The sequence below is a fragment of the Oncorhynchus mykiss genome, chromosome 4, assembly GCF_057628025.1.
Source record: "Oncorhynchus mykiss isolate SJ-2025 chromosome 4, ASM5762802v1, whole genome shotgun sequence".
NCBI classification, from domain to species: domain Eukaryota; kingdom Metazoa; phylum Chordata; class Actinopteri; order Salmoniformes; family Salmonidae; genus Oncorhynchus; species Oncorhynchus mykiss.
The window spans coordinates 42959974-42984862 of record NC_143025.1 but is presented as its reverse complement, the minus strand read 5'-3'; the positions used below and the strand labels follow the sequence as shown (position 1 = coordinate 42984862).

Here is a 24889-nt window from a genome sequence, read left to right as displayed (position 1 = left end):
AAACCAAATGCATGCTTTTCAGTCTGGCTAGACTGTAAACTCTCCTTCCAGACTCATATTAAATATCTCCAATCCAAAATTAAATCTAGAATCTGCTTCCTATTTCGCAACAAAGCCTCCTTCACTCACGCCGCCAAACATACCCTCGTAAAACTGACTATCCTACCGGTCCTCGACTTTGGCGATGTCATTTACAAAATAGCTTTTAATACACTACTCAGCAAACTGGATGCAGTCTATCACAGTGCCATCCGTTTTGTCACCAAAGCCCCTTATATGACCCACCACCGCAACCTGTATACTCTAGTCGGCTGGCCCTCGCTACATATTCGTCGCCAGACCAACTGGCTCCAGGTCATCTATAAAAGTCTATGCAAGGTAAAGCTCCGCCTTATCCCAATGCTTTCAATCACTGGTCACAATAACAACACCCACCGCACGCACTCCAGCAGGTATATCTCACTGGTCGTCCCCAAAGCCAACACCTCCTTTGGCCGCCTTTCCTTCCAGTTCTCTGTTGCCAATGACTGGAAAGAATTGCAAAAATCGCTGAAGCTGGAGACTTATATTTCCCTCACTAACTTTAAACATCAACTATCTGAGCAGCTAACCAATCGCTGCAGCTGTACATAGCCCATCTGTAAATAGCCCACCCAATCTACCGACCTCATCCCCATATTTTTTTTAAATGTACTTTTCTGCTCTTTTGCACACCAGTATTTCTACTTACACATCTATCACTCCAGTGTTAATTTGCTAAACTGTAATTCTTTGCTACTATGGCCTATTAATTGTCTTACCTCCTCCCGCCATTTGCACACACGGTATATATATCTTTTTTTTTTCTATTGTGTTGACTGTATGCTTGTTTATTCCATGTGTAACTCTGTTGTTGTTTGTGTCACACTGCTTTGCTTTATCTTGGCCAGGTCGCAGTTGTAAATGAGAACTTGTTCTCAACTAGCTCATCTGGTTAAATAAAGGTGAAAAATAATAATAATTCTAAATTAAAATCTAGTCTTCCTTATTGCTCAGCTTAGGTGCCTAGATAGTAGCCTGTGTTCTGAAATCACCATCACCCACTAACTTGTCATTTTTGCAGATTAAGTGTTTGAGCTAGTAATAACAGTCAATGAATGAGCGTACAAAACATTAAGAACACCTTCCTAATATTGAGTTGCACCCCCCTTTGGCCCTCAGAACAACCTCAATTCGTCAGACATGGACTTTACAAGGTGTCTAAAGCTTTCCACAGGGATGCTGGTGTAACAGTATTGCTTCCGTCCCTCTCCTTGCCCCTACCTGGGCTCAAACCAGGAACCCTCTGCACACATCGACAACAGCCACCCTCGAAGCATCATTACCCATCGCGCCACAAAAGCAGAGGCCCTTGCAGAGCAAGGGGAACAACTACTTCAAGGTCTCAGAGCGAGCGCGCACCACCGCTAACCACTGGCCCATGTTGACCCCAACGTGTCCAACAGTTGTGTCAAGATGCCTGGATGTCCTTTGGGTGGTGGACCATTCTTGATACACACAGGGAATTGTTGAGTGTGAAAAACCCAGAAGCGTTGCAGTTCTTAACACAAACTGGTACGGATGGCACCTACTACCATACCCCGTTCAAAGGCACTTCAATGTTTTGTCTTGCCCATTCACCTTCTGAATGGCACACTCACACAATCCATGTCTCAATTGTCTTAAGGCTTAAAAATCCTTCTTTAGCCTGTCTCCTCCCCTTCATATACAATGATTGAAGTAGATTGAACAAGTGACATCAATAAGGAATCATAGCATTCACCTGGTCAGTCTAAGCCAAGGTCATGGAAAGAGCAGATGTTCAGTGTATAGCACAAGAAAAGATTTCACCCACATCTAAAAATCAAATGGTTATTACGTTTTTACGGAGTGAGCTTATTTTGTGCGCCTTCGCAAAAGTGATTGCTTCTCCTCGTTATAAAATGATAAATCAACTTTACCCTGTATATCTAAAAATGACCACAGACCCTGTTTAAAGCAAAACTATTTCTGTAGGTGAAAATTAACAATCAAAATAAAATATATTGTAAGCCCCATTCAGCAGGTACAGCCAGATGAGAGTTGTCTTCGGTAAACCATTTTCAACAGCGCATAGATAACAATGACCTAGGAAATTACATAGGTTGTCACTCAACAAGGACTAGCTTCAGGGGGAAGCTTGTTCCAACATTTGTGGTGCCAGGACAGAGAAGAACATCGACTGGGCCGAGTGGGAGCTGCCCTCCCATATGGGTGGGAGGGCCAAGAGACCAGAGGTAGCAGAACGGAGTGCTCGGGTTGGGGAGTAACATACCCTCTCTTTGCAACCCTAATTTAGACAGTGACTCCAAAATGAAATTTTTTTGTGTCACTTTTATTGCAAGTAAGAATAGAAAATGTTTGAACATTCATTACATGAATGTGGATGCTACCTTAATTCTGGATAATCAGCAATGAATGGTGAATGAGAAAGTTAGAGGGACAAAGAACATACACCCCCCAAAAATGCTAATCTCCCTGCATTACTAGGATTGGTTTAGATGTGTACAGAGACATCTTATATACTCACTTAGAAAGAAAATTACTCCAGTCACCATTCACCACCAAAACAAACTGCAAATGAATCCAACATGTTTGTAGAGTCACGCTTGATTTAGTCATTGCGTGCTAGAATATGTGACCTACACTATTAAGTTAAATTTGTCCAAATACTTATGACATTTTCAAATGCGGGACTAGATGTAGGCTTTAAAGAGTTTTCATTTATAAACGGTAAATCAGATATGTATGGAAATACCTTCAAATAAGAAAACATTCTGTACCGTCACCTCATAGGAAACATCTGATCTTAAGTAAAAAATGCTGGAGTAGAGGCAAATCAATTTTTAAAAAATGCATCACTGTCCAAATGCATACGTTAGGGAATGTATTCGGCTATGTTTAGCTTAAGGGTGGACTGGCATGCACCTGCATATCGTGTGTGCATATGCATGTGCGCTCATGTGCGTGCACAAGTGCGTGTCTCATTCATAAAGTAAAAATCCTGTAGACCCCTCAGCCTTTCCGGCCAGCTCCTGCAAAAACATAATTTATGCTGCGGCCCAGCGTATTATTCTAACAAATATATTATATTAATTATGCACATTACCCGACCTCCCTGAAGAGGTTTTAAAAAAGGCCCATCACAGATGCTCCCAGCCGTGCCACATGACCCCCTGGACGAGCTTACACACCAGTCACACACAGGATCTAGTTTCAGGAGTAGGCCTCGCTGGCTCTGGTTCTGGTGGCCATTACACACAGTTGTGTCATTGAGTAGTGTACCTAGCAGTGAGGAGAGTTTGGGGATGAGTCCAGCCTGGACCATCTGGCTGCGGAGGCCTGTGTCAAAGGAGAGGTTGAGGAGCAGGCGCAGCGTAGTATTCAGTAGGTCTTCATGCTTACAGGGCAGCAGCCTGGCCAGTTTCTCCACAGCATATGTCTCTGCCTGAACACCAGAGAACAGAGAGGAGACAGTGAGGGAGACATTGTCAACAAGTCATTTAGCACAACCCAATATAAATGTGCACCGATACACACACTACTTCAACAACCAATCTCACAATACCCGTTCCTGCAACAGAGAGACCACAATGATACTTTCTTTGACATCAGACAAATCAAATCACATTTTATTGGTCACATACACTCGCAATAACATCTGCTAACCATGTGTATCAAAATGCTTATGCACAGTTTCCTAAGGACTAGAAGCAAAGCTGTCATCTCTATCGGCACCAACTTCAACAACACAGACTTCACCTGTGTTGGGGGTCAATTTCATTTTAACTTCATTCAATTAATTACTTCAAACGAATTCAACTTATTTTATAATTTGGTAAGAATGTTGTCCTTAATGTACAGAGAAAACAGTGTTGACAGGTAGGTGCAAGTGTTGAGCAGACGCATCAAGGACCAGTCTATAAGGCACCACGAAGAGTAGCAAACCATATGGCCTGCACACTGGGACTGGAGGTGTGGGTGTGTGTGTCAATTACACTGCTACTGTGTTCAAAAGGAAATCCACTGACACCAACACAAATTGTCTGCACAGTAATCAATTACAGTTCTAAAGCCATCTTACAACTGTTATCTGGTGCTGAATACAAACGTGTGAATAAGTAGAATGGATGACAAATCGCTAACCAATTATCTTTTTGTAGCTAATCAGCCTGCAACTAAAACCTTCCCCTGAGATAAAGTGATACACTGTGAATAACATGATGAGAGCACTACTCTTCTGTTCTGCTGGACTCATGTAGACAATGGGCAAGAACCCCGAAGGGTTATTTTATCAGAGTCAAATATACACTAAAAGGAAACAAAGAAAAAAACTGTTCCTATCTCAGTCTGGCTTTAATAAAAAGGCACACAAACTGGCTGAGATTGGATCCAGGTGGGACTGCAGTAAGACAGGGAAGTAAAAGCAACGATCACTGAAGTCCTACAACTGTACTAGAAGGCATCAAAAGTAACTAACTAAATGTACACTAGTACAAATCTTTAACAAGTACCACAAAATAATATAATTATTATACATTCTCAATCTACAGTAAATCAGAGGACCTGAGACTTTGTATGTACAGTGAGCTTCAAAAGTATTGGGACAGCGATACATTTGTTGTTTTTTCCTCTGTACTCCGGCACTGTAGATTTGAAATGATTCAATGACTGAGGTTAAAGTGCAGACTGTCAGCTTTACATTGAAGGTATTTTCATCCATATGAAAAAACAGCACTCTTTGTACAATTGGGACTAATACACTTACAGTGCATTCAGAAAGTATCAAGATCCCTTGACTTTTTCCACATTTTGTTATGTTACAGCCTTATTCTAAAATTGATTAAATCGTTTTCCCCCCTCAATCAATCTACACACAATACCCCATAATGACGTAGCAAAAACAGGGTATGGGCAGGCATAAGTTACGGACAACAAACAGAATTGCATTTTATCGATTGCAGTTTGAATGCACAGAGATACCGTGACAAGATCCTGAGGCCCATTGTCGTGCCATTCATCCGCCGCCATCACCTCATGTTTCAGCATGATAATTCACAGGTTCTTATTTCTGTTTTTTAATTTTTCATACATTTGCAAAAATGTACATTATCGGGTATTGTGGATAAATTGATGAGGGAAAAATGTAATTGTATCCATTTTAGAATAAGGCTGTAACGTAACAAAATGTGGAAAAAGGGAAGGGGTCTGAATACTTTCCGAATGCACTATATGTGTATTAAAGCAGTCCAAACTTTATTTGGTCCTATATTCCTAGCACGCAATGATCACATCAAGTTTGTGACTACAAACTTTCTGGAAGCATTTCCTGTTTGTTTTGGTTGCGTTTGATTATTTGGTGCACAATAGAAATGAATGGTAAATAATGTAGTCACTTTTATTGTAAATAAGAATGTAATATGTTTCTAAACACTTCTACATTAATGTGGATGCTACCATGACTATGGATAGTCCTGAATTAATCGTTAATAATAATAATAATAATAATAATAATAATAATAATAATAATGTGAGATGCACAAATATCACACCAAGACATGCTAACCTCTCACCATTACAACAGGGGAGGTTAGCATTTTGGGGAGGGGGTATGATATTTACAATAAAAATGACTCCAAAATGACACAATGCATTTTTACCATTCATTTCTATTGGGCACAAAATAATCTGAAACACAACCAAAACAAGCAACAAATGCATCCAACAAGCTTGATGTTATTTATTTTTTATTTATTTTACCTTTATTTAAGGTAAAAGTCAAGTCAGTTAAGAACAAATTCTTATTTTCAATGAGGGCCTAGAAACAGTGGGTTAACTGCCTGTCAGATTTGTACCTTGTCAGCTCAGGGATTAGAACTTGCAACCTTTCGGTTACTAGTCCAAAGCTCTAACCACTAGACTACCCTGCCGCCAATGTAATCATTGTGTGCAAGGAATATTGGATAAAATACCAAACATTTGACTACTTTAATGCACATAAGTAAACTTGTCCCAATACTGTTGGTCCCCTACAATGGGGGGACTAGGTACACTGAACAAAAATATAAAACGCAACATGCAACAATTTCAAAAAATTGGACTGAGTTATAGTTCATACAAAGAAATCAGTCAATTGAAATAAATTCATTAGGCCCTAATAATCTATGGATTTCACATGACGGAATACAGATATGCATCTGCGGGTCACAGATAAGAATAATAAAAAACATTTACAGTGGGGCAAAAAAGTATTTAGTCAGCCACCAATTGTGCAAGTACTCCCACTTAAAAAGATGAGAGAGGCCTGTAATTTTCATCATAGGTACACTTCAACTATGACAGACAAAATAAGAAAAGAAATCCCGAAAATCACATTTTAGGATTTTTAATGAATTTATTTGCAAATTATGGTGGAAAATAAGAATTGTCAATAACAAAAGTTTCTCAATACTTTGTTATATACCCTTTGTTGGCAATGACAGAGGTCAAACGTTTTCTGTAAGTCTTCACAAGGTTTTCACACACTGTTGCTGGTATTTTGGCCCATTCCTCCATGCAGATCTCCTCCAGAGCAGTGATGTTTTGGTGCTGTTGCTGGGCAACACGGACTTTCAACTCCCTCTAAAGATTTTCTATGGGGTTGAGATCTGGAGACTAGCTAGGCCACTCCAGAACCTTGAAATGCTTCTTACGAAGCCACTCCTTCGTTGCCCGGGCGGTGTGTTTGGGATCATTGTCATGCTGAAAGACCCAGCCATGTTTCATCTTCAATGCCCTTGCTGATGGTAGGCTGTGTTACTTTGGTCCCAGCTCTCTGCAGGTCATTCACTAGGTCCCCCCCGTGTGCTTCTGGGATTTTTGCTCACCGTTCTTGTGATCATTTTGACCCCACAGGGTGAGATCTTGTGTGGAGAGCCAGATTGAGGAAGATTATCAGTGGTCTTGTATGTCTTCCATTTCCTAATAATTGCTCCCACAGTTGATTTCTTCAAACCAAGCTGCTTACCTATTGCAGATTCAGTCTTCCCAGCCTGGTGCAGGTCTACAATTTTGTTTCTGGTGTCCTTTGACAGCTCTTTGGTCTTGGCCATAATGGAGTTTGGAGTGTGACTGTTTGAGGTTTTGGACAGGTGTCTTTTATACTGATAACAAGTTCAAACAGGTGCCATTAATACAGGTAACGAGTGGAGGACAGAGGAGCCTCTTAAAGAAGAAGTTACAGGTCTGTGAGAGCCAGAAATCTTGCTTGTTTGTAGGCTGACCAAATACCTATTTTCCACCATAATTTACAAATAAATTCATAAAAAATCCTACAGTGATTTTCTGGATTTTCTTTTCTCATTTTGTCCGTCATAGTTGAAGTGTACCTATGATGAAAATTACAGGCCTCTCTCATCTTTTTAAGTGGGAGAACTTGCACAATTGGTGGCTGACTAAATACTTTTTTTGCCCCACTGTGTGTGTGTGTGTGTGTGTGTGTGTGTTTATATATATGTGGATCAGAAAACCAGTCAGTTTCTGGTGTGACCACTATTTGCCTCATGCAGAGCGACACATCTCCTTCGCAAAGAGTTGATAAGGCTGTTGTTTGTGACATGTGGAATGTTGTCCCATTCCTCTTCAATGGCTGTGGGAAGTTGCTGGATATTGGCAGGAAGTGGGAAGTTGCAAGATATTGGCAGGAACTGGAACATACCGTCATACAAGTGGATCCAAAACATTCCAAACATGATCAATGGGTGACATGTTTGGTGAGTATGCAGGCCAAGGAAGAACTAGGACATTTTCAGCTTACAGGAATTGTGTACAGATCTTTGTGACACTGGGCCGTGAATTATCATGCTGAAACATGAGGTGATGGCGGCGGATGAATGGCACGACAATGGGCCTCAGGATCTTGTCACGGTATCTCTGTGCATTCAAACTGCAATCGATAAAATGCAATTCTGTTTGTTGTCCGTAACTTATGCCTGCCCATACCCTAACCCCACCATGGGGCCCTCTGTTCAAAACATTGACATCAGCAAACCGCTCACCCACTTCTGCCATCTTCCCTGTACAGTTGAAACCGGGATTCATCTGGGAAGAGCACACTACTCTAGCGTGCCAGTAGCCATCGAAGGTGAGCATTTGGCCACTGAAGTCAGTTACGATGTAGAACTCAGGTCAAGACACTGGTGAGGACGACGAGAATGCAGATGAGCTTCCCTGAGACGTTTTCTGACAGTTTGTGCAGAAATTCTCCAGTTGTGCAAACCCACAGTTTCATCAGCTGTCCGAGTGGCTAGTCTCAAACGATCCCGCAGGTGAAGAAGCCGGATGTGGTGGTCCTGGGCTGGCGTCATTACATGTGGTCTGCGGTTGTACGTACTGCCAAATTTTCGAAAATTACGTTAAAGGCGGTTATGGCAGAGAAATTATCATGAAATTCTCTGGCAACATTCTCTGGTGGACATTCCTGCAGTTAGCATGCCAATTCACGCTCCCTCAACTTGAGACATCTGTGGCATTGTGTTGTGTGACAAAACTGCACATTTCAGAGTAGCCTTTTATTGTTCCCAACACAAGGCATACCTGTATAATGATCATGCTGTTTAATCAGCTTAATGATATGCCACACCTTTCAGGAGGATGAAGTATCTTGGCAAAGGAGAAAAGCTCACTAACAGGGATGTAAAAAAAAAATTGCGCACAACATTTTAGAGAAATAAGCTTTTTGTGCCTATGGAACATTTCTGGGATTTGGATGAAAATACCCTGAAATTAAAGCTGACAGTCTGCACTTTAACTGAAGTGCTAGGGTAGAGCCAAAACAACAAAAAAGGGGTCACTGTCCCAATACTCTTGAGCTCACTGTATTTTCCTCACCTTGTTGCAATTCCTCTCCATCCATCCCTCCCTCCCTCTTCCCCTCTCACTCCATCACTCACCATGTCCTTCTTGTTCTCCAGGAAGATGCTGAGATTCTTGAGGAAGGAGACCACCAGCTCCTGTACCCCTCTCCCTATATCCCTCCCTCTTCTCTGGCCCTCTCCCTCCATCTTTCCCTCTCTCACCATATCATTCTTATTCTCCAGGAAGATACTGAGCTTCTTGAGGAAGGAGACCACCAGCACCAGCAGCTCCTCGTCTTCCCGGTCCAGGGTCTTCACCAGGGTGTGGACGATGTTCTTGTTCCTCATCTTCAGCTCCGTGCGCGTGTCCTCAGCAAGGTTCAACAACAGGTGCAGAGCTACTGCAAAGCAATAGGGAGACGAGGGGGGACTGTAGAATCAAATAGTGATCCAACTTGATATTACTATGTAATAACCAATGTAGTTGGTAATACTGTAATATGTAATATGTAATATGTAATATGTAATTACATCACTGCATTATCAAGCACTAATAGTGCTGTCTGTAACAAACATCACTACCCCTCTGCTAGACATGGTAGTGTGCTACACAGTTACTGTACCTTGTAGAAGCTGCTCCTGCTTGATCAGTAGACCTTGGTACTTCTTGAAGGCTTTCTCATGCTCCTTCTTCACATTCTGGTTCTTATGGTCATTGTCACGTGATATCAGTCAAGGAAGGAGTGTTGCTGTATTGAACCAATGAACTCACTATATAGTCGTGTTTTATAGTCAGTCGGCACTGAGGGCAGAAGGAATCCTGAGGCATTGACCCTCTGTCTATGTTGTTTCCGTTATGTGTCGGACCCCAGTAAGACTAGCTGTCGCCATTGGCGTCGGCTAATGGGGATCCTAATAAAATAAAATAAAATAAAATCAAGCAGCAAGGTATGTAACATAATTTAGGTGACCTTTGACTTCAGCTGAAGGATATAGGCTGCCGCTTTCTTCTGCAGTTCGTCCTGCCAGAGGTCGTACCTCTTCAGCTCGTGTTCAATTATGTTCATACAGAGGGCTCCGATCTTATAGTGAGTCACCTGCCCATGGAACTGGGAGAAACTGGGGAAGGGTAGAGAAAAGGTTTACAAGGCTTCCACTTATTCAAAAGTGCATTTCGTTCATCGTTATGCAACACCTATTTTTGTAGCACAGTCGGGTGCTCAGATTGAAATGATCCTATCAGCTGAGAGCTTAGTCCAAAAGTCAACTGCAAAAAAAAGGACAAGAAAGATTGAGTAAAACAGTATCTCTCATCTCCTACTCATAATCAGCCAGACACAAACCAAATCATTTCAAAACCAAAACAGCTCTGCCACGGAGCGGGGCCAAGGACTATCAGTTTTCAGAACTACGTAGATTCTCTCACAACTCAAATTGCTCGATAAGTATTTTATTTCCAATTCTATCAAGGGTAATTAGTGTTTCCTCAAAAGTAAGGTTTTGTCATATGTTGTCATAGTTGTGTGATTGCTGTCAGAATGAGAGAGAGCAGAACATGAAAACAAAAGAGGTTCTGGCGAGTGAGAGAGGGAGTTGTATACCTGGAGAAGCAAAAGAAGACGTAGATGATGGTGGTTGCCAGGTCAACGCTCTGTTTCCAGTCCTCCCTCAGAACTCTGGCCAGGGCTCCCAGGGCCGTCTCTGATGAGCAGCAGACACCACACAGGTCAGAGAGAAAGCAAGAGAGAGGTGGGGAGGTGAGAAGAGAGAGAGAGTGAGGAAAGTGATAGATTATATATTTATATATGATGTGTGTGTGTGTGTGTGGGGGGGGGGCAAGGGGAGTGATTGAGGAAAAGGAAGGGGATTATTTGAAGTATGTTTGGGGTGGAGGTGGGCAGGTAGTGGAAAGAGTCTAGCATGGAGATGACAGTCAGCTTGGGGTGGGAGTTTAAGGTAAAGAATCTGGGGGAATGTAAAGGGTTCCAGGCTCCCATGGCTTGAGCTATGGGTTATCTTCATTGTAAAGATACATATCACATGGTTCCATTTCCCCTGGCCATCTCCACTTTCCTCACTGACCTGAGGTCTCATGGTTCACATGCACGTTCTACCGTTATCACCGTCTGACCATGTGATCCTTTACGACAGACAAAGTGAGCCTGTGATGCATAGTGACAGTTACAAAATGAAGCCATGGCATCATTTGACAGCTGTAATGGATGAGGACCCTGTGCTGTTGTGAGAGAAAACAGCTCTGTCGTCAGGGAGGGGAATAGGAAGGACTAGTGCTAGGCTGTGTTTTCTTATGAACGGGATGGGCTGGTGAGAGAGTCTGTGGATTATATCAACCAATGATAATAGAGTTTGTCTAGCCTGGCCTGTACAGCTTTTAAACACCCAGCAGAACAGAGAAGATGAACATAGCATGAACGTAGCATTCTCTGGAACGTAGCATTGTGACAGATGGGGAAGGAACATACCATTCTGCAGGAGCTCTTCCAGGTTGTCTGGGTTGCGGGCGAGGTGGAGGATGAGGGTGGCACCCCTGACCTTCTCTGGGATGTCCTCATACAGCAGCTCCACATAGTGATCTATCCTGTTGATGTTGGCCTCCTCATCCAGCTGAGAACAGAGATATACTATAGGTGAGGAATGGCGAGGGTTAAAATCATACAGACATAACACAGTGATAATCATGCTACAAAACACACAGAAACAGACTTGGACACGAACAGACACACAGTCAGACATGTACACAATTTTGAAGATGCTCTGCTTACCTCCATCCCCTCAAATGGTGCGAGGTCTCTCGGCGGGTGTTTCTCTCGTTTGTCTGTGAGGAGGACAGGACAGCTTGTGCACTAGTAAGCATGATAAAGGTGTATTTACACAATGAATCAACTTTTATTGGTCAAGTCCACATACTGTATTTTGCCGATATCGCAGGTGCAGCGAAATGCTTATGTTTCTATACTGCACGGATTCCAACAGTCTCCCACACCTACTCATTCAAGGGTTTTTCTTTATTTTTTACTATTTTCCACATTGTAGAATAATAGGGAAGACATCAAAACTATGAAATAACACATGGAATCATGTAGAAACAAACAAACAAAAAATGTTAAATATATTTTACATTTGAGATTATTCAAAGTGGCCACCCTCTGCCTTGACAGCTGTGCAAACTCATGGCATTCTCTCAACCAGCTTCATGAGGTAGTCACATGGAATGCAGTAAAATACTTGAGTAAAAGTCTAAAAGTATTTGGTTTTAAATATACTTAAGTATCAAAAGTAAAAAACCAGATAGCACAATTTTCTTCTTTTTTTATTTTATTTTATTTATGGCTAGCCAGGGGCACACTCCAACACTCAGACATAATTTACAAACAAGGCATGTGTTTAGTGAGTCCTCCAGATCAGAGGCAGTAGATTACCAGTGATGTTCTCTTGACAAGTGCGTGAAACGGACCATTTTCCTGTCCTGCAAAAAATGTATTATGTAACAAGTATTTTTAGGTGTCAGGAAAAATGTATGTTGTAAAAAGTACAGTATTTTCTTTTGGAATGTAGTGAAGTAAAAGTAGTCAAAAATAAAAAAAATAGTAAAGTACAGATACCAAAAAAAATTGACATAAGTAGCACTTGAAAGTATTTTTACTTAAGTACTTTACACCACTGTTCAATTGAGATCATTTCCACACTGCCACGTAGGGCTGCACGATATGGGCAAATAATCTAGGACAAATGTTGCAATTTCAATTTGACTTGCGAATAAGAGCAAAACTGTTGGAATCATGGAAATAGATTGACTATTCTAATTCTACAGTTAGAATATAACAGTGGGCACTTTGAATACAGTGTAGTTTGAGATGACAACGAATTAAAATGCCAGGGAGGAGTTATTGTGACAGGGTAGGAACTAAAGTGTTGATAAGTGTTTCCTAGGGGACCCTATAAGCTTTGGTTACTTTGTTCTCTTTTAGCAAGTTCATGTAGCTAACATTCTTGCTTTGCATATTCCTCTTTGATTTAGAAGATCCTGTTGCTCAAACAACATGCTGATTTAGGTCTACACCATCACTGGTATTATCAGGCTGTATTAGCTGGCTATGTTTGCTCTTACTCAGTACATAATGCTCTTAGCATTAGCGGCTAACAACTAGCATCTCAAGATTTAGGGTAACTTGCAAGCTAGCTGTTTGCTGATGTAAGAAACAAAAACTAATAGTGTCATTATAGAACGCTAGTGGATTTATATTAAAACAGCATTATTGTCATCAACATTGTTGCATGTGCTGCATTGATCATGCAGACTGAAGGCAAGTGTATCCTGGTTGAGGAACATCAAATGCGCTCCTTGAGTGACAGGGGGCGTGGCTAGATCTGTGTGGAAAGTGGCACAGAGAGAAAGAGCGGAAAGATATGACTCAAGTAGCGAAGTAAACTATAAAAACAGACTTTACACATGTCGTATCACATTTAACAAACCAAACATTCAAATCCCTGTATAGAAATAAAACCCAAACCAGTCCCTGCATCAATACCGGTATACCGCACAGCCCTAGGTGGTATACTAACCGGTCCTCGACTAACCAGTGCCCCCGCACATCGACTCTACCAGTGCCTCCTGTACAGTTGAAGTCGGAAGTTTACATACACTTAGGTTGGAGTCATTAAAAAAATTTTTTCAACCACTCCACAAATGTCTTGTTAACAAACTATAGTTTTGGCAAGTCGGTTGGGACATCTACTTTGTGCATGACAAGTCATTTTTCCAACAATTGTTTACAGACAGGTTATTTCACTGTATCACAATTCCAGTGGATCAGAAGTTTACATACACTAAGTTGACTGTGCCTTTAAACAGCTTGGAAAATTCCAGAAAAGTATGTCACAGCTTTAGAAGCTTCTGATAGCCTAATTGACATAATTTGAGTAAATTGGAGGTGTACCTGTGGATGTATTTCAAGGCCTACCTTCAAACGCAGTGCCTCTTTGCTTGACATCATGGGAAAATCAAAAGAAATCAGCCAAGACCTCAAAACAAATTGCAGATCTCCACAAGTCTGGTTCATCCAAGGGAGCAATTTCCAAACGACACGTTCATCTGTACCAACAATAGTATGCAAGTATAAACACCATGGGACCATGCAGCTGTCATACCGCTCAGGAAAAAGACACGTTTGGTCTCCTAAAGTTAAATGTACTTTGGTACAAAAAGTGCAAATCAATCCCAGAACAATAGCAAAAGACCTTGTGAAGATGCTGGAGGAATCAGGTGTTTGGCTGCAGGAGGGACTGGTGCACTTCACAAAATAGATGGCATCACGAGGAAAGGAAAATTATGTGGATGTATTGAAGCAACATCTCAAGACATCAGTCAGGAAGTCAAAGCTTGGTCGCAAATGGGTCTTCCAAATGGACAATGATCCAAAGCACACTTCCAAAGTTGTGGCAAAAAGGCTTAAGGACAACAAAGTCAAGGTATTGGAGTGGCCATCACAAAACCCTGACCTCAATCCTGTAGAAAATGTGTGTGCAGAACTGAAAAAACATGTGCAAGCAAGGAGGCCTACAAATCTGACTCAGTTACACCATCTCTGTCAGGAGGAATGGACCAAAATTCACCCAACTTATTGTGGGAAGCTTGTGGAAGGCTACTCGAACATTTGACCCAAGTTGAACAATTTAAAGGCAAAACACTACATTTGTATTTGGTAGCATGTAAACTTCTGACCCACTGTGAATTTGATGAAAGAAATTAAAGTTAAAATGAATCACTCTACTATTATTTTGACATTTCACATTCTTAAAATAAAGTGGTGATCCTAACTCACCCAAGACAGGGAATTGTTACTAGGATTTAATGGTCGGGAATTGTGAAAAACTGAGTTTAAATGTATTTGGCTAAGGTGTATGTAAACTTCCGACTTCAACTGTATGTAGCCTCGCTATTGTTATTTTACTGCTGATGTTTAATTATGTAACTTTTATTTCAAATTTTTTACAAAACTTTTTTTTGTTCTTAAAACTTCTTACAGAATTGTTGGTTAAGGGCTTGTGAGTAAGCATTTCACTGTAATTCTACACCTGTTGTATTCGGCACGTGACAAATAAAATATTTGATATATACAAGATAGCTCTATTTGGTAAAAGACCAAGTCCATATTATGGCAAAAACAGCTCAAATAAGCAAAGAGAAAAGAGAGTCCACCATTACTTTAAGACATGAAGGTCAGTCAATCCGGAAAATGTCAATAACTTTGGTTTTTGGGACTGCACTTCAACATCAAGCGCAATGATGAAACTGGCTCTCATGAGGACCACCACAGGAAAGGAAGACCCAGAGTTACCTCTGCTGCAGAGGATACGTTCATTAGAGTTAACAGCCTCAGAAATTGCAGCCCAAATAAATGCTTCAGAGTTCAAGTAAGAGACACATGTAAACATCAACTGTTCAGATGACACGGCGTGAATCAGGCCTTAATGGTCGAATTGCTGCAAAGAATGAGATTTTTGGTCCCAACCGCCATGTCTGTGTGAGACGCAGAATAGGTGAACGGATGATCTCCACATGTATGGTCCCCACCGTGAAGCATGGAGGAGGAGGTGTGATGGTATGGGGGTGCTTTGCTGGTGACACTGTCAGTGACTTGTTTAGAATTCAATGCACACTTAACCAGCATGGCTACCACAACATTCTGGGGCGATAGTCCCTCTAAGCGCAAATGAGATGGGATGGCATATCATTTGTTTTTCAACAGGAAAATGACACAACACACCTACAGGCTGTGTAAGGGCTATTTGACCAAGAAGGAGAGTGAAGGAGTGCTGCATCAGATGACCTGACCTCCACAATCATCCGGCCTCAAGCCCACTGAGATGGTTTGGGATGAGTTGGACCGCAGAGTGAAGGAAAAGAAGCCAACAAGTGCTAAGCATATGTAGGAACTCCTTCAAGACTTCAAGTGTTACAGGTGAACCTGGTTGAGAGAATGCTAAGAGTGTGCAAAGCTCTCAAGGCAAAGGGCGGCTACTTTGAAGAATCTCTTATATAAAACATATTTTGATTTATTTAACACTTTTTAGTTACTTTATGATTCCATACGTGTTATTTCATAGGTTTTGATGTCTTCACTATTATTCTACAATGTAGAAAATAGTTTAAAAAAAATAAAAAAAATAAAATGAGTAGGTGTGTCCAAACCTTTGACTGGTACTGTATGTCAGATGTCAATACGGGCCGGGAGGTTGTCTTCTCTCAAATGAGCCATTGATCATATTTTTTGCAATATTCCTACCTGAGGTCGACCAGCATGGCTGATTAATTAGGGCCGATTTCAAGTTTCATAACAATCGGCGATTACATTGCACTCCACGGGGAGACTGCGTGGCAGGCTGACCACCTGTTACGCGAGTGCAGCAATGAGCCGAGGTAAGTTGCTAGCTAACATTAAATGTATCTGATAAAAACAACTCTTAACATAATCACTAGTTAACTACACATGGTTGATAATATTATTAGTTTAACTAGCTTGTCCTGCGGGGCAAATAATCATTGCGGTGCCTGTTAATTTATCATCGAATCACAGCCTACTTCGCCAAAACGGGTGATGATTTAACAAGCACATTCACGAAAAAGCACTGTTGTTGCACCAATGTACCTAACCATAAACATCAATGCCTTTCTTAAAATAAATACACAAGTATATTTTTTTAAACCTCCATATTTAGTTAAAAGAAATTCATGTTAGCAGGCAATATAAATAGGGAAATTGTGTCACTACTCTTGCGTTCTGTGCAAGCAGTCAGGGTATATGCAGCAGTTTGGGCCGCCTGGCTCGTTGCAAACTGTTTGAAGACCATTTCTTCCTAAACAAGACCGTAATTAATTTGCCAGAATTTTACATAATTATGACATAACATTGAAGGTTGTGCAAGGTAACAGCAATATTTAGACTGAGGGATGACACCCAGTTAGGGATGACACCCGGTTCCCTATTTCACTGAGAGAATAAACGTTTTGTTTTCGAAATTATAGTTTCCGGATTTGACCATATTAATAACCTAAGGCCTGTATTTCTGTGTGTTTATTATATTATAATTAAGCTGGTGTGTGGGATTACTGACGACAGGATACAAATATGCTTGTTATCAGAGCCTAATCTCATGTTTGAGAATACACTCAAACTGGCTCAGGCCATGGAGTCCGTGAATAGAAATGCATTGGATTTGCAGGCAAGGGGTGCAACTGCATGCCATACAGTAAAAGAGAGCAGCTCTGAGCTCGCAGAGTTTCAAAGAAGGGAAAGCCGCGGGGCAGCCCCTCCGGGTTAATAGAGAATGTTATAGTTGCAAAGGCAAACACAAAGCGTTTGAATGTAAATTCAAACATTAAAAGTTTTATGCATGTTGGCTAATATGACACATTGCGAGGGCGTGCCACAATTAGAAAACGCTACGGGCTACAGAAAATAAAATGAACAGAAGAAAACAGAATAGCGAAGCTCTAACTACCGCTCAAATTAAGTAATAGAAAGTGATTGCGCAGACGCAGAAAGCAAGCGCTCTCAAAGTACAGTGTACAGGGGGCGAATATGAAAAAGGTGAAGCCTTTTATTGTGGAAATGGGAACAAATGGATTTAAGGTGCCGTTTGAAATAGACACAGGATGTAGCGTCACACTGATGAACGGTTCCCAATTCAATGAGAAGTGGAAAAAAGGTGAAGTTGACAAACAGAAAGAACATCCCCATTAAACTCAAAACGTACACAGGGGAGGGGGAAAAAAACTGGGATTGGAGTTGCTGATGTTCAGGTGGAATATCAAGGACAAAATAAAAGTCTGCCTCTCTTAATAGCGGAAGGTACTGGCCCCAGCTTAATAGGGAGATGGTGGTTGGAGGAAATAAAATTGAACTGGGATGAAATCAAACATGTCACCACAGAGACATTGACACTGCAGCAGGTGCTTTCAAAGCATGACTGTTTTTTCAAAGCGCTAGGGACATTGAAAGGGGTCCAAGCTACCATTCATGTTGCTCCAGATGCTGCTCCCAGATTCTATTGGCCAAGATCAGTTCCATATGCCATGTTGTTGCCAGCGGACAAAAAGTACTCTCAGCTGGCTATCATATTCGGAATACAGAGATTCCACAAGTACTTATACGGGGTAACATTCACTATTGTGACCGACCAGAAGCCTCTGATCTCTCTGTTCCATGAACAAAAGCCAGTACCACAAATGGTCTCTCCAAGAGTTCAACGTTGGGCTGTGTGGCCCAGGGCCATCGAGTACAGAAGCCAGGTAGATACCATGAGAATGCTGATGCTCTGAGTATGCTACCGTTCCAGAAATCATCGACTCAGGAAGGAGAAAAGGACCAAGTCTTGATGATCAATGTGTTGGATGATGCACCGGTGAACACAGCACAAAATCAGGCAATGGACTTCAAAAGATGTGACGCTATCACAAGTGCATGAATTTATCCTGAAAGGATGCGCTACAGTGACAGAGCCTCAGATCATGCCTTACTACGCTCGCCGCTTGGCTTTGAGTGTTTGAGATGAGTGTGTTCTGTGGGATTCAAGAGTAGTTATCTCAGTAGCGGGGAATGCTACTGAAGTTGTTGCACCAGTCACATCCAGATACGTCTGGTGGCCAAAGATGGACCAGGATGTGGAAAATGAGGTTAGCCTGTGTACAGATTGTCAGAGTAACAGGAAGTCACCCCCCTCACCGTGCCATTACATACATGGGAATGGACAGGAAAACCATGGACACGACTACATGTGGACTACACTGGACCCTTCCTAGGGAAAATGTTCCTCGTGCCGATTGATTCTCATCCGAGCTCAAATTCCAGTTCCATCTGTTGACTTGGATCAATGCTTAAACGAGCAGGACAGGACATTGGAACGTTCACCAGAGCTGCAGTTGGACAAACAACCTGAGACCAATGAGGCTCAACTTCCTGAGAGCACCAGTCCGGGACAACCACCTCCTCAGTCTCCACAAAAGTACTTTGTTTCACCATGAAGTGGTGAAGTGCTGGTAGCACCGGCTACACTACCTCTGAGACACTATTAGAGAGAGACGTCCGCCAGAATATTATAGATCCTATTTATTTTATTCAAATAGGCAAGTCAGTAAAGAACAAATTGTTATTTACAGTTTGATGGCTTGGAGATAAAAGCTGTTTTTCAGTCTCTCGGTCCCAGCTTTGATGCATCTGTGCGGTCTCCGCCTTCTATATGGTAGCGGGGTGAACAGGCAGTGGCTCGGGTGGCTGAGGTCCTTGATCTACTTGGCCTTTCTGTGACACCAGATGCTGTAGATGTCCTGGGGGCCAGGCAGTGTGCCCCTGGTGATGCCTTGGGCTGAATGCGCCACCCTCTGGAGTGGTATTCATTGATATACACGTCAAGAAACTTGAAGCTTTGTTTTGTTGACAATTAAGAGAGAGGTTGTTTTCCTGGCACCACTCTGCCAGGGCCCCTCACCTCCTCCCTGTAGGCTGTCTTGTTTTTGTTGGTAATCAGGCCTACCACTGTCGTGTCGTCAGCAAACTTGATGATTGAGTTGGAGACGTGTTTGGCCACGCAGTCATGGGTGAACAGGGAGTACAAGAGGGGGTTGAGCACATGCCCTTATGTGGCCCCTGTGTTGAGGATCAGCATGGTGGAGGTGTTGTTGACTACCTTCACCACCTGGTGTCAGCCCGTCAGGAAGTCCAGGACCCAGTTGCACAGGGCGGGGTTCAGACCCAGGGCCCCGAGCTTAGCGATGAGCTTGGAGGGCAATATGTTGTTGAGCTTTCATCGATGAACAGCATTCTTACATACTTATTCCTCTTGTCCAGATGGGATAGGGCAGTGTGCAGTGCAATGGCAATTGAGTCTTCCGTGGGTCTGTTGGGGAGGTATGCAAATTGTAGTGGGTCTATGTTGTTGTTGCCTATCAAAGCACTTCATGATGACAGAAGTGAGTGCTACAGGGAGATAGTCATTTCATTCAGTTACCTTCGCTTTCTTGGATACAGGAACAATGGTGGACATCTTAAAGCAAAAGGGGACAACAGACTGGGATAGTGAGAGATCGGATATGTCCGTAAACACTCCAGCCAACTGGTCTGCACATGCTCTGAGGGCGCAGCTTGGAATTTGGTCTGCTATAGCCCATAGAAACTAATTGAATAACACAATCAGAAATGGCAAAACAGACAGTCCAAAAATGCATAATAAATATTAAGGTTGTGAAGTGTATGTCCTATATCTAGGAGATATTAACACATATTTCACCCCTTTTTTGGGGGCACAAAACTACTTCCATCCTTCCATAAATTTTTTAAAACTGGTACGGGGTTAACTTCAGATGAGTCCCATGACACTTGTGGGGGTCGTAGAACAAAACAGAGAACACCATCATGTTCGTGAGAGTCTCCCCTTTCCATAGCGAGGTCAGACTGATTTTCAGGATGTCTCCTGGTCTGACAAACAGCGCTGTAGCTCTGCCGCTTTACACCGCAGATGCAGAAGGCCGACATAGGTGGAGGCAGTGGATTGAGACGCAGGCCATGCAATTTTGATGGGGAAAAGGTGTTTAGCTGGTCCTAATTTGCCGAAGAGGGCAGGGGAAGGCCTTGTAACTGTCCCGGAAGGGGGAGAAGCAATGGTCCAGAGTTCTCTATGTGCACAGGAGATGTGTTGATAGAAAGTTGGTAGCGTTTTCCTCAGATTTCCTTTATTAAAGTCACCAGCAGGAGTTCAAACAAAGGATCCAATTCAGGAAAGTAAAATTGAGTGACAGCCATCTAATATCCCAAAGTTATTTTCAGCTGTAGGTAATAATGCAAGAAATATTCTGAGCAAATAATGTAAGAAATAACTAAATTTGCAAAATACGAAGTTATACACGCTGTGGACACTTTTAGGGACCATAATGAAATTCTTCAGGAAATGGGCGTGGCTTCACAATGTTTTCAGATTTGAAGAAAATTGCGGAAAATACGCAGTTGAAGTCCGACGAGACCGGATACAAAATGAATTGCTTTAAAACCTCTACGGGATTGGTGTCCCCCCCACGGGACGGTTGAGCTAACGTAGGCTAATGTGATTAGCATGAGGTTATAAGTAACAAGAAAAAATCCCAGGACATAAGCTTTCTGCCCATATCAGATATGTCTAAATTAGGCACATTTGGGCAGTCTTGATACAACATTTTGAACAGATATGCAATGGTTCATTGGATCAGTCTAAATCTTTGCACATACACTGCTGCCATCTAGAGGCCAAAATCTACAGAATCAACTTCCAGTAGACAGGCATAGCGCCAATATGGTCAACTGAAAGGATACTGTTTGTTTACAGTATACTAAAATTAACTAAAAGTATGTAGTATGTACTCATTAAGTATGTAGTATTAGTATGGGTATTCGAACACAGCTTATGTCTGTCGGCACCATCTTGCAGGGCCAGGCATTACCATGATGGAACCATTACCTGACTTCTTGCGGTTCAGCAGGTAGAAGAGCAATTGCTCCACCTCGGGTAGTTTAGATGGATGAATGAGCCTGCATTCTTCCACCACCTTCCGAGCTAGGGTGGCAATGTCCGTGTTGGCGTTCAAGCTTTTTAGGCGGATGCTGTAAATAGAAAATACACATGCAACATAATTTTGAGACATTTTCTAAGAAACATTGCTAGTTCCAATAACTCTTCAATGTGACGGGGAAGGAACGATAGTTTTGGTCTGTTTTTCCCCTGGGACCCTACTTAGTGGTGAACATGTAAAATGGTATAAAAGCACCCCTTTTCAGGTGAGTGACTGAAAAACAACAATAATCTCATTCCTAGTAGCTTAGTAACATTAAATTACATTAGGTTAGCCTCTTTTAGAATCCAAGAGTGAAATACTTACTCTCGTCTCGAACATGTAGGCTCAGCATTCCTGAACAGTCCTGTTACAAGTCAGAATGTTGAACAAACTTCATTTCAACTTGCTCTACCTGTTGTCTGACGATTTTGGCCCTATGTCAGAGCTAATCTGAGACAAAATATCCACAGGGAAGTGTTATCAACCCGACCTTCAGTACACTGGTCTGTATATTGGTTTTTCGCACGTGACAAACATTTGCTCAATAGGGCCAAGCCTAACCAAACCACAGCCCGAACATTGTCCGAGGCAATCAGCTGACCAACACTTCCAGCTGATTGTGAAGAAACGTGATTTGGCCGACTATGTTCGGTTACATTCGGCTATTGTTTACATATATTGCATCATGAGCAATCCGTTGAGTAATTGAAAATACAAGTGACAGAACCTACCAGCACCGCAAAAAGCAACACAAAAAAAATGGGTAAACAACAATTTATTGTGGATACCCTATCTCCATCTCCGACCGTCAAAACGGCCAACAACACAGAAAACCAGTAAAGTGTAAATTCAACATTCTGGCTTGTAGTGACTCTTGCTTCTTTTTTGGGCAGACTCTTTCATACTGAATAGCCATGGGGTACCCATGGTTACAGTCTGATGTTTAAGCAAACATCAGGCATGTGTGTAGCTAGACCCATGCTTACATTTTCTGACACTCCTTGCGTTCCCCAACCATCGGGTCTCCCATCTCACCGAGGATAGTTGCCTCCAACTCATACTGAACGATGAGGGCTTTCTCTGTCGGGTGGACATCCAAACTCCCCCCTTTCACTTTCCTATGGAATTAGATAAATGGCCAAGTGTCACATGAAGGAAAACCGGATGATAAACCGGTTTTGATTTACAACATTTAGTTTCAACCACTAAATTGTTAGCTAGACAGTAAGCTTGAAGCCTATACTTAAATAGATGTATTTTTTTATATAATTTTAAGACAATTGTCACGTTGTTAAATTTCAATAACAGCTGATTGCTAGCCATAGTTTGGGTGTACTTATTATTCCAAACAGTTGCATTTTCAACAAAAACAAGAGTTTCTATTGGAAAAATGTAGGTAGGTGCAGCAATGGCTAGAAGGGATTCAGCTTCTGTCAGATTTGACTTACACATCAGGTTTACGATAATAACGTAGCCGGTTAGGAAAAGGGTTAGAATTAGCTAATATGTCCCCCAAAAAATTTAATTGAGTTAATTTAACAAAAGCTGCATCCCTACTTGCCATGACCGGTAGGCCCCTCCCCTTTTTCCGTTCCGTTTAAGAAACGTTTCGCTACAGAATAGGCGTAATGAATACGCCCTTGGCTAGCTAACGTTAGCTTCTAGTTAGTTGCTTGCAACCGTTACCTTTTCAAATACCGTGCATCTTCCGCTTGCAATTTTTCCATTTCGGAAATAACGGAACACTCATATAAAATGTTCTTTCACAGTAATTTCAACAGAACGAATAGATTTGTTAGCTAAATGTAGAGTTCTCATCGTTTATGTTATTGCTTTGTGTTGCTAGGGTGAGACTGTCATCCCAGCATGCAAAGCAGAACATTTGAGAAAAAGCATAGAACGTTGAAATGCGGACAAGAGAGCAACTTATCGCCATCTGTAGGTCTGGAGGAGAACATGTACAGCTGGAAAGGGATACAGTTACAGGTGGGTGACTTCAGGTTTGTTTATCCGTTGATTGGGTTTATCAGATACTGTATGTTATCCATTGTCCAATGTCCACATATGTTGTTCCAGCCAGGGACCTCATGCAGGAAATGGATAGTCAGTTAATGGATTCTTCAATTTCACACTTTTGTTGGATCTGATTTGTTCAGTTTTTATAATCAGTGAAATTTAGTGTTTTTCCTTTATTCTAAGGAAACATCTTCCATTTGTAGACCATTTCCTTTGTAACCAGCTGGTGATCTATTTGAATCCTTTTTTATTAAGTTCAAGGCTGTGTTTGATTGGTCGGACATCTTTTTTAAGTAGCGTAGCTAACATGATGGACGTCCCAACAGAAGGTTCAGGTCACTGAGGTCACAGGGTTAGGTGACATTGACAATGGACCGTACAGTTCAGGATGTAAATATGTGAACTTAGTGGCTAAATGTTATGTAACAGCTCAGAGCTAGGGAAAATGAATTATTCAAATCCATTTTCATATCTGACTATTACACTGGAATGGACTCTGATTAAGATGCATTGTGTAGAACAATTCAACAGTCTGAATGAAGTCCATAAATAATGATTGCACTTATGAAGGGTACAGAAAATGAGATATAGTTGAGTTATACTGTAAACCCGTTATCATCTTAACAGTCTGAACAGTCTAGTCAACAAGCCATTAATATTGACAGCACATGTGTTAAAGGGACAGAACATGTGATTGCACAACTTGTGCTAGCTGATTTTAGCCTTTCGAAGTGACAGGTGATGTCATCACTCTGAAATTTGAATCCGTCGGCAATCCGTCGGCGAGAAGGCTACACTGGTATTTACTTTCTGGTTGAAACAGAATTTTCTGGGCGTTGGACAACATGTGAATTCTATGGGCAACACATTGCCTTTTACTATAAAGTCAACTGAAGTGAGTGAAAGGATGGGCGATGTTTACAGTTTGCCAATGTACATACGGTTGGTTTTGTGCTGGCCAAGACTAGCTTACTGTAAAATATATGTAGGAGTGTTTAATGAGGAGTGTTTGATACTATTTACCATAAAGGAATTTGCATAGGATTGGCCATGCAGACTTTTCTGATATCCACCGCAGAGCATGGTGCATCAACATCCAAATCATTATTAAAGGTTATGTACAGTATGTTGACACCCACGAGGGACGATGGTGCTTCTTTTTGGGATCTGAAATGTTGACATGAAGTCAGTCTAACTGACACATATCTGGACCAGAAGTTCAGAGACAACAAAAACTGAGAGGCTAGGGCGATGCTTCAACATCTGACTATAGGCAGAAAATATATGTCAAACAGTTTGAGTTTTGGACCGGGTGTGCCTTATCATGTGTTAAGTCCAAATGTCTCTATTCAAAGCTTTAAATATAAATAAATATTGACAT

The 24889-nt window shown here is 41.7% G+C and overlaps 1 protein-coding gene across 4 annotated transcripts in view; it reads right to left on the bottom strand.

Annotated features, from left to right (window-relative positions):
• kifap3a (kinesin associated protein 3a) overlaps positions 1-23225 on the bottom strand; it is a 52759-nt gene extending 29534 nt beyond the window's left edge. For 3 of the 4 annotated variants that reach the window (XM_090232072.1, XM_090232073.1, XM_090232074.1), the window contains exons 1-3: positions 9515-9640; positions 9114-9292; positions 3343-3505 (exon numbers count right to left, since the gene is read on the bottom strand). In XM_090232072.1, the coding sequence (XP_090088198.1) occupies positions 3343-3505; positions 9114-9239 (289 nt within the window). In that variant the 5' untranslated portion in view covers positions 9240-9292; positions 9515-9640. Of the gene's footprint in view, positions 1-3342; positions 3506-9113; positions 9293-9514; positions 9641-9885; positions 10011-10492; positions 10593-11374; positions 11517-11674; positions 11728-21398; positions 21542-22478; positions 22611-23178 lie in introns of those variants that run through there. The other variant, XM_090232075.1, reaches the window with a different exon arrangement.
• Between the last annotated feature and the right edge of the window lie 1664 nt (positions 23226-24889).